The 14,523-nt window shown below is 34.3% G+C and overlaps 1 protein-coding gene and 1 long non-coding RNA gene across 2 annotated transcripts; both read right to left on the bottom strand.

The window, feature by feature from the left end:
* Positions 1–884: 884 nt before the first annotated feature.
* Positions 885–1,463, bottom strand: LOC121211014 (uncharacterized). Its single transcript, XR_005906385.1, has 2 exons — positions 1,206–1,463; positions 885–1,100 (listed from the first exon to the last, which is right to left on the bottom strand). It is a non-coding gene; the product is annotated as an uncharacterized lncRNA (long non-coding RNA).
* A 9,443-nt stretch (positions 1,464–10,906) lies between these two features.
* Positions 10,907–14,198, bottom strand: LOC121211013 (ABC transporter G family member 21). Its single transcript, XM_041083181.1, has 5 exons — positions 13,812–14,198; positions 12,892–13,690; positions 12,152–12,343; positions 11,849–12,030; positions 10,907–11,747 (listed from the first exon to the last, which is right to left on the bottom strand). The coding sequence occupies exons 1-5, from the start codon at positions 14,049–14,051 to the stop codon at positions 11,088–11,090; spliced, it is 2,073 nt and encodes a 690-aa protein (XP_040939115.1). The 5' UTR covers positions 14,052–14,198; the 3' UTR covers positions 10,907–11,087.
* Between the last annotated feature and the right edge of the window lie 325 nt (positions 14,199–14,523).

Here is a 14,523-nt window from a genome sequence, read left to right as displayed (position 1 = left end):
TTTGGAGATTCGAGAAGTCGTGCCCTAACTTACCGGGTCTCGACTTTCTCGTTGAACCTAGATGAGCGAATATCCTTTTAAAATTAAAATATGCAAGATTTAATATAAAAAAAATAAAAGGCAAACTTATTTTCGAGAATTCGAGATGTCGTGTCCTAACTTACGAGATATGACCTTTTGTTACCTCGAGATAAGAAAGCCTTTTCATACGTTTTGATCTATTTAAGGGAATTTACTAAAATATATAGATTAATACAAAGAGGGATCGTGTTTTTTAACTCTTTTTAAATTTCTAATTTTTGACACCAAAGACATCAAATAATCAATTAGGTACCAATTTTAGGCGTAACGAGGGTACTAATACTTTCTCGTGCGTAACCGACTCCCGGACCCGTTTTCTAAACTTTGTAGACCAAAAATCGTCATTTTAAATCAAACATTTTATTAAAACAATCAAATTACGAGGTGATCCGATCACACCTCATAAGAAAAAAAGATTGGTGGCGACTCTCATTTCTCGTTTTTTAAAATAAAAGTCAATTTCAAAAAAAATAGTTTCGAAGATAATAATATCATCTCTTATTTAATTTAATTTTAATTAAATTACTTAAAAATAATTAAAATTTTCAAATGCAAAAAAACATAAGCAAAAATGAAATTTAAAAAATGCTGAAATCGATAATTAAAAATTAAAAAACTGATAAAAATAATTTTAAAAAAAATTGAAACCAATCATTAAAAAAAAGCATTACCAAAAAATCGAAAATTGGCAGTGTTACCAAACAATGGAATTTTATTTGTTAGCCACAATTGAAACTGAATATTGGAAGTGATGTTGAATCTAGGTTGTGGATGGATGAATGATATATCAGTAATACCCTTGGTAATGATAATTACATAGATGCTGTCTTTATTTAATTAGCGCAATATCTTTCTCATCATAACTTACAGGAAACCCTAATTAATTAAGTTTCCTGAGCATAACATATGTATGTATAGTATTATAATTAACTTAGATCATCAGGGTCTGAAGTCATAAAAGTCTGCGCTTGACTTGGGGCTGGCAACTACTGCTTGGTCGCTGCTTTCCCACCTTTTCCCTGCGGTGCACAGAGATAGAAAAGAAATTAGCGAGTCCTTAATTCTTCAGAAAATAATATCAGCAAAGGTGAATATTTATATTTGTATGTAATGAAGGTGTATACCTTCTTCTTCTTAGGTTCCTGAGGCTTTGGAGCAGCCTTTTTGGCGGCGGGCTTGGAAGCAGCGGGTTTGGACTTGGAGGAAGCATCAGTGGCTTCCTTCTTGACCTGCCCAAAGAGTTGAATGCCAGCAGCCTTGACTGATGCCATTGCTACCTCTTGGAAAATGCAATTTTCTGTTTTCTGCATATATGGTTGAATTGTATATATAAGGGAGAGTTTTACAGCTGAGGTGAGTGACTATTGGCTAAGGAATTAGAATCGTGCAATGAAGGGATGGTGGAAGTTAAAAGAGAACATGGAATAACTGGCATCAAACATGCAACATGATATGATCACACCAACTTTAACTGTTCTCAGTAATTATTTTACGGTATCAGATTCAGATGCTTTGCTTACAATTTTCTTAACATTCATTTTTAGCATCTATCCACAAATAATATATATTATTAATATTGTTTAAATAGTTTAATAATATGAAATAAATTATATAAATAAATAAAAATTTGGCCAAGCTTTAAACATCTTAATTTCTTATTAGATTGAAGGGCTATATTTAAGGATTTTTTTTAATGTTTAAATTTTTTTTTTTTAATGTTTAAATTATTTTTTTCTTTATTGATTTTATATAAAAAATTAAAACACCCATAATAATATTTTTACTTTTTTTAAATTCAAGCATTTTCCAAATAAATTGGTTTACGATTTACTTAAAGTTAGTAACTATATAATAATATATATATAATTATATTTAATGCATTTGGTATGTGTAATTTTACATACAACTAGTAAACTAGATCATGGGTATTTAATAACTTAAATATGGTATATTAAATTATTTTATTATTTTATTTTTATTGTAACATAACTATATTTTATTTTATGCAAAAAAATGAGAAATAATTTTTTTACTTCATACATAATTTTTTAAAGTCAAAATATTTGATAAGACTTTACAAACATGTTTAGAAAATTGACAAGTGTTCTATATGACTATAATAAAATATTAAAAAATATATTTACGAAAAACATGTGACCATTTTTTAAAAGAATAAAAATTATTATTTTTAAATATATCACTATTTTTTTTCTTGGTGAAAAGAAAAACCTAGAGTTCATGAAACCCTAATATTCTCTTAGTCTAATAATTTCCTAAAATTCTAGTCCTAGATGATTCATTCAAATGTAACATCTTGTAGAGATTTACGTGGTAATGTTTTTTGTTTTTGTTTTTTTGCTTTAATAGGTCAAAATTAAAATTTGATATTGTAAATATTTTTATCGCAGTAGTATTAGATATACTGTATGAAAAATATGGTTCAAATTTATAAAGTTATTTGTCTATGTGGTAAATAATATAAATCATTATGTATTCATTTACTTCTTTATCTTTGATTTTGTAAGTGTTGTTATTATCTTTTACCCCACACTTGTATACAATAAATATGTGATTTAATTGAATGGAAATAATTTATATTCTCTATGCCGATTGAGTCTTAGCTCAATTGGTATCCATATTGTTATGACATGGGTTCGAGTGCATTGAAGCGCATTGTTCTCCTATTTAAGGGTTGGAGAGGGGCTATGTGTAGTTTTAGGCATTGTATCAAAAAGAACAGATATAATAAGAACATATAATGATATTAATGTTTAAAAAAAACTTACGTTCTCTATTATTTTTTATTCATTGTTTGTTTATTATTATTATCGATCACATGTCAATCATACATTAATTATTTTTGCTACTACATAAAAAAATAATATTGTTAGTATAGTTGAGTAACTTGTATAACAATTGAAAAGTTCAGGCATCTAATCGAACTAAAACAAAAAATTATGTATCAAATTAGGAAAAAAATGTCAGATTTAGGTATTAAATTAGAATAAAAAGAATTAAGTACCAAATTTAAAAAAATATAGAGTTAAAATATTATCAAATTTTTAAAAAAAAATTATGAAATATTTTTTTTTTTAAATTTGAAGAAGAAGACAAGAAGTAGGCCAACCCAAGATGTAAGGGTTATCAAAATTTTGGTCCAATAACTTTGGGTCCTCTCACTATTTTTTTAATGCTATAAAAAAATTGTATAATCCTTATTCCTGAATTGTGTGGTGATATCTTAAATATGTCTTACTGTTAATGTGGTGTTTTTGAAGTATTACCATTATGCTTATTTCTAATTTATTTAGTTTTATTACCATATACTATATATGTAAATTATAATATAGTATAATGGGAAAGTACATCTTTTATTTATTTTTTCCTATTATATTCCCAATATGATTACATCAACTTCTCCCTAAATCTTACGTATAAATTAATTATTTACCAATTGATAATCATGCATAATGTTTCTTGTTTAAATTATACGTGTAGATTGTTTGAGGCATCAAAGATATAGAGATATTCATCGAGTTTATGAATTTCGTATCTAATTTAATTATATCATTAATCACTAAGTAAATTTTCGTTTTAATCATTTAACTAAAAAAATTTATAATTTAATTATTAAATTATTTAAAAATTTTCATTTAAATTATTATATTGTTAAAATTAATATTATAAACTTTCTCTGTTTGCATTGCATCTAGTCTATGAGAAGTGAAAAAATTAAAGAAATAATTTTCAATTGTGAAGACCAAGACTTGATACTTAGGCACTCAGATAGGTGGAATAAAAGCAGTACCCCTATTCACTACATGGTTCACTCGCTAGTTCGGAAATATTATACTGTAAAATGACTTTAAGAAGAAAATGGTGATTTTTCAAGAAAAGCCCCAAATGAAGGTGAAGAAGTCACATTGCATAGAGATAAATGTTTTTGAAAGTTGTTCACTAATGAAGATGATTTCAGGGATGTATTCTAAATATGGTGCTTTTTTTTTTGTGGGTTGGGTTACGTTAGTTAATCTCATTGCATTGCAGACCCCTTGTCTTGGTCAGCTAACTACGGTGCAACTACACTCTTGTTCCAAGGCATTGCTTTTAGGCTTCTTTCACAGCCTGCAGCTTCATCTTGCTGTGAAAGAAATTGGAATACTTATTTCTTGATACAAATAGTCAAGAAGGACAAATTGTTATCGTCTACCCTTGAAGATTTGGTTTTTGTACATTCAAATCTTTGTTTGCTATCTTGAGAGAATGATGAGTACAAAACAGGTCCAACTTCATTTTGAGATATAGATTTGCAAATTGTTTTTTTTTAATTAATTATATTTAAGCATATTACTAAACTATTTTTACTTTGACTTTTTAATTACAAATTAATTGGTGGAGATAATATGGATGAAGAGAATTTACTTGAAGTTGCAAATATTTCATTGAATGATCCTGAAATAGAAATTGCAACTTTCGACTTATAAGGTGAAGAAAGAAACGTGAATGATAGTGTCAAGAGAGTTGAAGCCTAAATTTGAAGAATTTTTGAGGAATTCTTTTACGGGGATTAAAGCGGTTTTCCTTGGATATAAAAAATTTGCTCATTTAATTTTATCAATTTGCAAATTCTTCCTCAATTAGTTAAAATTATGAAATTGGCTGATATTATGATCATACTAAGTAGCATAGATATCATTATGGGAGAACTGAATCTTTAAAATGATAATTTATACGACAGAAATAGAATATATCAATTCTATAATATTAAGCGTGCACGGTTTAAACCCACGTCAAATGAGAGTCTAACAAGAACTTTAACCACTGCTCTATATAAATGAAGAAAAATCTTTTTGAGTTTTGGTATTTCAAATTTTGATTTGATTAATTGAAATGATATTGAGACCTGTCCTACTATAGTGTCCACCCTTTGGAAAGTGTCCAAAATTTCAAAAATTACCGTGTTATCTGTTTCCCGAGTGCAGTTAACATAGCCAACAGGTCCTCCTGGTGAAAACTTATCCATTATCACTTTATTCTTTTAGGATCTTTATTTCTTTTATTATGTTTTTGTCTCTTTTTTTATCATATTCATGAAGTTCTCTTATGGGTTGTGTTTTTGATATACGAAGTAAGAAAGCTGATAAAATTGAAACAGAGGCAAACTAGATATTGGCTTTTCCCATATTAGATCAGTGATACTGGTATTTGAAAATTTATCTTTAATTTCTATTACTAATATAGTTCAGCTGCATGTTTATTGAATAAACTTTTTTTGTTGATGAGACCAAGCAGCAAAACCACTTTCATCTGTTATGATTAGGATCTGTTAATTAGTTAGAAGTTTGTTAGCAGTTAGTTCAATTATTTTTCTTGTATATAAACAGATGTAATGGCTTTTACTCTTTTTTTTTTTTAAATTTTTGAGAAGTATTCTTCAGATTTCATTTCTTAACATGATATCAAGAGTAACGACTTACGGGTTTCTTGGGCCGTTTTCAAATTTCTTTTCTCTCTCTTATTTTTTTTACGTCAATGGCGGCCACCATTGATTTCAATCATCCGCTGTATCTTCATCCTTCTGATACGCCTGGGATTATTTTGGTGTCTCACCAACTCGTTGGTATTGACAACTATAATGTCTGGAGCCGATTTATGCGAATCGCTCTTCTCGCTAAGAATAAACTTAGCTTTGTTGACGGAGACAGCAAGAAAGAGGATTACGCAGAGGAATTGCAATGACAATGGGAGCGGTGTAATGCAATCGTCTTGTCCTGGATTCTTAACTCGGTTAGCAAAGAACTTTCTGCCAGAATAGTATTTGCCTCCAATGCCGCTTTTGTTTGGAAAGACCTCAAGGAGCGGTTTGATAAAGTGGATGGCTCTAGGGTTTACTTTCTCCATCGTGAGATCACCACTTTGCATCAAGGTGAGATGACGATTTCAACCTATTTCACGCGTCTAAAGCTTTTGTGGGATGAGTATCATACTCTCGTTCCTTTTTCGACTTGTGAGTGTGAGATCTCTCAGGATAATCTCAAGCATCTAATTCAACAACGACTCTTCCAGTTCCTCATGGGACTCAATGAGACATACTCCGCCATTCGTTTTCAAATTTTGCTCATGCAGCCACTTCCTTCAGTCAATCAAGCATATTCGATGTTTGTTCAAGAGGAGTCCCAGCGAACTCAACTATCGGGACTTGCGCCGTTCTCTGAAGCTACCGTTATGCTTTCTACTACTGGTGGTGGCACGGATCGTCGGCAATTCAATGGTTTGTGTGATTTTTGTAAAATTCGGGGTCACAAGAAAGAAAATTGTTATCGACTAATTGGTTATCCAGCCGATTTCAAATTTACTCGAAAGAAAGGACCTTCAGGGTCCATGGCAGCTAGTTCCAGCATTACAGAGTCTGATTTGGTTTTTGGATCGACAGATTCACCTGGTGTTCTTTCGGTTGCAGCTCCGTCATTCACATCGGAACAGTATTCTCAGATTTTGAATCTGTTGAACAAGGTCTCCTCTGTTGATTCTTCTGCAAATATAGCAGGTATATCCCACTGTCTTTTTATTTCTGAGGATTCTCCTAGTTGGATACTGTATACGGAGGCCACAGATCACATGATATCTGATTCTCAGAGTTTAATATCTCCAATTTCTTGTGCTAGTGGTTCTCGCTTTATTCATCTTCCTAATGGTAATATCGTTCCTGTCAATTCTGTAGGTTCTTATGTCTTTAATTCTGATCATTCTGTCACTAATGTCCTCCATGTTCCCCATTTTAAGCACAATCTTCTTTCTGTGTCTAAATTAACTCGTGATTTCAATTGTTCTATTACTTTCTTTCCTGACTCCTGTGTTTTACAGGGTATCTTCGATGGAAAGATGAAGGGGATTGGTAAAGAATCTCGCGGGTTATATTTGTTTGATTCTTCAAGTCTAGCTTTTGGTTTGACTTTTCCAGTTTTTTCTAGTTTTCATTCGTTTAATATTCATTCCATTGATTGTATGCACTCTGTGCTTGATAATAATACCAGTCTTTGGCATGCTCGTTTAGGGCATGTGCCTTCTTCTAAATTGTATCATGTTCCTTTTCTGCAATCTTTCTCCTTTGATGATAATTTGATTCATTCTTGTGCTGTGTGTCCTTTAGTTAGACAAACTCGTCAACCTTTCTTTAATAGTGTGACTAGGTCTGCTAAGCCTTTTGATCTAGTTCATCTTGATATTTGGGGCCCTTATAGAATATCAACTCATAGTGGCCATAGATATTTTCTGACTATTGTAGATGATCATTCTAGGATGACCTGGGTATATTTGTTAAAGCATAAAAGTGAAGCTCTTCTTTACCTAAAACAATTCATTCACCTAGTTAAAAATCAATTTTCTGCTTCTATAAAATACTTCAGAAGTGATAATGGTTCTGAATTCTTTAATTCAGAGTGTTCTTCCCTATTTACTGATTTGAGGATTATACAACAAAGCTCCTGTGTTCACACCCCTCAAAAAAATAGGGTTACTAAGAGGAAACATCGGCATCTCCTTGAGGTTGCTAGAGCACTCAAATTTCAGTCTAAAGTACCACTTAAATTCTGGGGTGAGTGTGTCAAAACTGCATGTTATTTGATAAATCGATTGCCTTCTTCTGTTCTTCATAATAAATATCCTTTTGAGATTCTTTACAATAAACAACCAAATCTCTCTCATCTCGAAGTTTTTGGCTGTCTCTGTTATGCCACACAAACTCCTTACAAAGACAAATTCTCTCCCAAAGTTATACCTTCAGTCTTTATGGGGTATTTATCCACTCAAAAGGGATACATTCTGTTCAATCTTGAAACAAAATCTTTTTTTGTTAATAGGGATGTGAAGTTTCATGAATCTGTTTTCCCTTTTCATTTTGCGCCTACAGACAATTCTGTGTTTTTTCCACCACAGTTGTAGATCTTAGATTTTGATTTTTTACACCTTTCTCCTTCCCTTGCTTCTCTTTCATCTAAATCTCCTTTACCACCTACTCCAGATTCTAATCCAGCCATTGCACCTTTATCCACTTCACCTGCTTCAACAAGTATTCCAGGTTGTTCTTCTTCTCCACCTGTTCCTCCTCGTCGGTCCTCTCGAATTTCTAAGCCACCAAATTGGTTACATGATTTTATCACTTCTACTGGTCCTTCTTCTAGTCAGTTTTCTATTTCAAATCATATTTCTTATTCCCATTTGCCTACTCATACCCAGTTGTTTTTGTCCTCCACTTCTTCTTTGGTTGAACCTAAGTCTTACTCTGAGGCTATTCAGAATTCAGCCTAGATCAAAGCCATGGAAGAGGAGATTTCTGCTTTAGAATCAAATAACACCTGGTCTGTGGTTCCTCTACCTCCGGGAAAGTTCCCAATTGGCTGTAAATGGGTCTATAAGATCAAGTACAAGGCATCTGGTGAGGTGGAACGGTTTAAGGCTCGCCTTGTAGCCAAAGGTTATAGTCAGAAGGAGAGTGTGGACTATGGAGACACTTTCTCTCCTGTTGCTAAACTGGTAACTGTGAGAGCTGTTTTGGCATTGGCTTCTATTTTTCATTGGGCCTTATTTCAGATGGATGTCTTCAATGCCTTCCTCCAAGGTGATTTATGTGAGGAGGTTTATATGGAGTTGCCTGCTGGTTTTTGCAGTCAAAGGGGAACACTATTTGTAGACTGCAAAAGTCTCTTTATGGGTTGAAGCAGGTGTCCAGGCAATGGAATCTGAAGTTGACACAAGCATTGGTTTCTGCTGGATTTCAGCAAAGTAAGTATGATTACTCTTTATTTACAAAACGACAATGAGGTAAGGTAGTTTTGTTACTCATTTATGTTGATGATTTGGTCATAACTGGAAATGATGAGGTTTTGATCAAGGAGTTAAAAGGGATCCTAAATCAAAATTTTAAAATCAAAGATTTAGGTGAGTTGAAATATTTCTTAGGATTGGAAATCCTGAGATCTAAGGATGGAATATTTCTAAATCAGAGAAAATATGCCTTAGAATTAATTGCAGACAGTGGGATAGGGGGAGCTAAGTCTGCCACAACCCCTCTTGAGCAAAATACAAAACTTACAGCAATCGACTATGATCAAGGAATATGACAAGAAGAGAAAGAAGATTCATTATTGCAAGAAAGACTGTTTACTAGAGGCTAATAGGAAGATTGCTATATTTAACACACACAAGGCCGGATATAACATATGCTGTTCATTGCTTGAGTCAATTCATGCAACATCCTAAGGTCTCACATCTGAATGCTGCACTAAGGGTGGTCAGATATATTAAAAACAGTCCTGGGTAGGGAATTTTGTTAAGTTCTTCAAGCTCTTATCAACTTATTGTTTTTTGTGACTCAGATTGGGCCTCATGTCCTGTGTCCCGAAAGTCGGTCACAAGTTTTTGCATAAAGCTGGGAAATTCCTTGATCTCTTGGAAAGCAAAGAAACAAAATACAGTCGCAAGATCATCTGCAGAAGCTGAATATAGAAGTATGGCAGCTACAGCTTTAGAAATTGTTTGGCTAAATGGATTGCTAGAAGAAATGGGAGCGAACTTGATAAAGCCATCCAAGTTATTTTGTGACAGTAAAGCAGCTTTGTAAATTGCAGCTAATCTTGTTTTCCATGAACGCACCAAACATATTGAGATAGACTGCCACTTCATTCGAGAGAAGATACAAGAAGGGCTGATTCAAACTGAACATGTTGCTTCTGAAGAACAGTTGGCTGACGTGTTGACCAAAGCTCTGGGAATTCAGCAACATGGTTATTTGGTTACCAAGTTAGGAGTTAAAGATGTCTTTCAACCTCCAACTTGAGGGGGAGTGTTATGATTAGGATCTGTTAATTAGTTAGAAGTTTGTTAGTAGTTAGTTCAATTATTTTTCTTGTATATAAACAGATGTAATGGCTTTTACTCTTTTTTTTTTAAATTTTTGAGAAGTATTCTTCAGATTTCATTTCTTAACATCATCCACAAGGCACCTACAACAGTATACCCCTGAATTATCTTTAGTTTTTGGAACTGCTGTTGGATTTTAACCTGTGTTGCATTTGAAACATTTTGATCATTTATTTGTGGTTAAGTAGGATGGAACTAAAGATAGAAAATGCCACCGATACCAAGCCGAGGCTTACAATTCCAAGGGAACCTGCGCTTGAAACAGCACACAAAGCTCAAAGAATACTGTTAGTTCAGGTCACTAATTCTTTACATGTTGAGGTGTGAAGTAGAAGTGGTTGGCGACGATGAACAGAAGGTTGCATGATGGTTTTGGGTTTTCTTTCGATGTTAGTGAGAGGTGAGAGAAAGATGACAGGAACAAGAAAGAAAGAAAAAATTTTATAAAGTGAATATATATAAGAGAAATGATAATATTTATCTGTTTTTTTTGTTTTTTTTTCATATGATATCTTAATTAATTTACTTGATTTCGATACGATTAAATCATACTAAATAGGTCAATTGGATTGGTTAAATTAAGAATCAATCATAATTTAGAAAGGGGGGTTAGATCAATTAAACCACAAACCACTTAAACTGGTTGAATGGTGCTAAAAAATATAGTGAACCGATAATTGTATCAGATTTTCTCTATTTTTAATATATATTAATTTTATAATTTTTTTAATAATTTAATTAAATTGGAAGAATCAGAAGGATCAATCAAATTAAAAATCAAATTCTACCAATTTCATCACCGATCTAATTTAGAAAACTATGGATAACAAAAATATAATTTTTTTTACCATAAATGAAAATATAATTTAGTCATACTTAAAAAAAATAGGTGGCAAAATAACAATAATAAATATAATTTAGATATCAATTAATCATGTAAGGCATAAATATATGCAGGTTAAGGAAAAACAAGGCTGGATTAATTAGTAGCATATTGAATGGGAGCATGATTGAGGCGAAGACCATCTTAATTCATTCTACTTTACGTACTTTGAACAAGGTAAATAATTGGGTGGGGATAGATGTGGTCAGTGAGGTTTTCCATACACTCTTAGGCCCACATAAGCCAGTAGCCTATATCCCGCCAACATAATTGCCAAAGCAGCCACGTCCCACCACCTATTATTGTTGTCAAGGCCCAGATACTTGATTGCTGGAAAATCCAAGACCTTGCAACGCCTCCCAATCTGGCATTCATACACCTCATTCACTGAGTACTGCACCCCCACCAGGAGCTTATAGCAGTAGTGACTAAAGGAAATGTATTTCAACCAAGCTATGAAAGCAGGCATGTGGTGAATGTAGTATCCGCCCACTAATAAAAACACCAGCATCGTCACAGAAGCCAAGGTTGTAGCCTGTTTTACGTCCATTAGAATGGCTCCCAGTGCCAGTCCTAGTCCTTGAGAGACCAGCACGTTCAAGTGTACGATTAAGAGGGTGAGTACAAATGTTACTAGTGAAGGCTTGAGGCCCCCCATCCAATATGTGACGGTTACAAATATGGTAGGCAGAACAAGCTCCATTGGCAAGTCACCTCTTGTTCGGGCGACATAATATGAGGACAGACGGTACATCCCTGAGGATCCTTCTTTGATTAACATTGGCCGCTCTTGTGGAAATGCGAAAATGGCATTGAAGAGAGGGAAAAAACCCCAGAATATTGAAAAGAAAAACAGAAGCCCCACCTGCAAACAAAAATATTAATTAATATTCTGTCATCATCAGTCAATCAAAATTGAACTAATTTTTATACTCTTGTTGGAATTCGAGGTCATGGCATTGATACCTGGTCTTCTATGTGAGAAGTATCAGAATGCCACCAGAGGAGGCCTGAAAGTATTGAAACCGACATGACCTGAAATATTCTTAGGCCAGAATAGGATTCATGCTTCCTCTCTTGTACACCCCTTCTCACTAATACCTTGAATTGTTCCCACCAGCTGCTGTTCCATTCAACCTCATCACCCCCTGCATGCGTACACAAACTAATCTCGTCATCACTGCAAATACTTGTACTTTACACAAGCCCTAGTAGAAATTAATTTAAACCTGTGTGGGACGAGAGACCATTAATGATTTTTTAACTTACTTGATTTTGATGGTGTAACTGTTGAAAAAGTCGAATCTTGCAAGTCTTGATTGATATCAGCCTTCAAGATAGGGTATATATTCTTCTTGTAAGAAGATATTAGGTACTGTTTAGTGGATTTGTGATCATCAGGGTTGTCTACTCTGCCATGGAACTCTAGTTGCTCTTCCGGTTTTACATCAGGGGCTATACCTGCTCCCGCAAAATAGCAATTAGACCATGTGAAATTTTAACTGCTTGTACCATTTAAACTAAGTAATGACCAAGTGGGAAGGGGCCAAAAAGATGATAAAATTATTAGAATTTACAAATCAAGAGGATGGTGGAGCTCCAATTATCAATAAAGTATTGGAGTAAAAAAGAAACAAAAATAAAATCCAGAATTAATCAATTGACTACCTTTTTGACTTCTTAAAATCATTGACCTTGAGTTTAGTTCTATGAATGATTTAATTAGAGTTGGACTACATGACCCAAGGGAGCCTATTAACCCAAGGAAAACGTACGTGTAAATGGATTGAATTCCTATATGCAACATTGATATAGTTGTATTGTCAATTCTAAGATAGTTATACTCATATAGCCAGCATGATACAGACTTTTATTAATAATATATATACCATGCATGTCAGGTTGCAGCATGAATCAGTGAGTCCGAATAAGTTGATGTTATTATTTGACTTAATTTCTGTTACCTATTAAAAAGAAGAAGAAAAGAAAATGTAGGGAGGCTTGCTTACCATTAGCCAGATCAAGGAGAAAATCAGCAGGGTTCACAAATTTGAAACTAGGTGAGAAACCAATGGAACTGAAATAGTCCATGGCCTGATCCGCCTGACCGCAATAAATCGGATACCCATCAGAAAGCACCAGCACTTTATCAAACATCCTGTACAACCCACTTGAAGGCTGGTGAATGGTGGTGATGACAGTCCGGCCACCGCGAGCTAAGCCGCGTAAGGTAACCATAATTCGGTGTGCTGTCGTGGAGTCGAGTCCTGAAGTGGGCTCATCCAGCATCAACAAACTGGGGTTCACTAACATCTCCAGGCCAACACTAACCCGTTTACGTTCCCCACCTGACACCCCCCGAAGAAGAGGCCCACCCACAACATTGTTCCTACATCCTGCTAAGCCGAGTTCCCCTATAATCTGTTCAGCTTGCTCAATCTTTTGTTGTGTAGTCGGCTTTTTCGGTAATTTCAACAAAGCAGCGTAAGCCAGCGTTTCCAACACAGTGAGGTGGGGATACAGCACATCATCTTGAGACACAAATCCTGTTTTGCGCTTCATGGAGCTGGAAAATGGCCGCCCATTGTAGGTTATGGCGCCCCACACCTTTCCAGTTAAACGACCTCCGAGAGCAGTGAGGAGGGTGGTTTTACCACTACCAGAGGGGCCAAGCATTGCCAGTAGCTCGCCGGGTCGAACGACACCGCTAACCCCGTTCAGTACATTTGTTCTCTGTTTGGGTTTATGCGAGGAGAAACAACTTGCGCTTGTGACACTGGAATGGATGGTGTATGCCACTTCTTCAAACTGCAACGGCCGTAAATAACAACTTTATGGATCAAAATTATAATACATGTATAACTATTTATCTACTTAATTCAGTATTAGCCAAACAAATGTGCAAGATATGGAGTGGAGAATAAAGAACCTTGAGAGTTACAATACGTAAAGATTGACACGAAACTGAAAATGGAAGTGGAGTTAGCGTGTCCTGTTGGGATGGGATGGGATGCTGCGGAGAACATGGGACGACGTTGGTGGATGAAGAAGCCGATGGCTGAGCGTGAACAGAAATGAAATTCTCCGTCATCCGGCTGGTTGTGAGCATGATGGTGGCAGGAGTATTATGGGTGGTGATATTGCTACTGTCTTGCTGAGGGGGCATCATTTTATTTGATTTCAGTAAGAGAGCCAAATTTAGCAGACAAAGATGGGATGGGAGGTGAGATATATATATACACAGAGACTAATACTGGCGATGGAGGGAGAATTAGAAAGGGGGTTGGAAATTTAGAATGGATGATGGATTTACGATATACTTAGTTAAGATCTATATATTAGGCCTGGAGATGTATGTGATTTTGCTGCAAAGTCCTTTCCGGTTCCCATTTGTCTACGTGTTTGGACGACATTAATTAATTATTTCAAATTATACATGTCATCAACTTAGATATTATAAAAAAGTCATCCGATAACTTGAAATTTCTTTCAATAAATCATATCGGAGAAGATATTGTTGTAAGAGGTAGATATGAATGTACCATCTTTTAATAATTATACTCATCTATGCGCTCTTCATTGAATTGGTTTTTTGAATACAAACTACAATACTAAAATTTAAACCATAGATCTTAAGGTAA

This window comes from Gossypium hirsutum, chromosome A12 (genome assembly GCF_007990345.1).
Source record: "Gossypium hirsutum isolate 1008001.06 chromosome A12, Gossypium_hirsutum_v2.1, whole genome shotgun sequence".
Classification (NCBI taxonomy): Eukaryota; Viridiplantae; Streptophyta; class Magnoliopsida; order Malvales; family Malvaceae; genus Gossypium; species Gossypium hirsutum.
This window is presented reverse-complemented; position numbering and strand designations above follow the sequence as displayed.

What these genes read in the sequence shown, in the direction of transcription:
- LOC121211013 (XM_041083181.1), bottom strand. Translation starts at nt 14,051, where the DNA reads ATGATGCCCCCTCAGCAAGACAGTAGCAATATCACCACCCATAATACT. An exon ending in TACGTATTGTAACTCTCAAG is followed by an intron (nt 13,691 to 13,811) that starts GTTCTTTATTCT and finishes CGGCCGTTGCAG; the next exon opens with TTTGAAGAAGTGGCATACAC. An exon ending in CTTCTCACATAGAAGACCAG is followed by an intron (nt 11,748 to 11,848) that starts GTATCAATGCCA and finishes TTTTGTTTGCAG; the next exon opens with GTGGGGCTTCTGTTTTTCTT.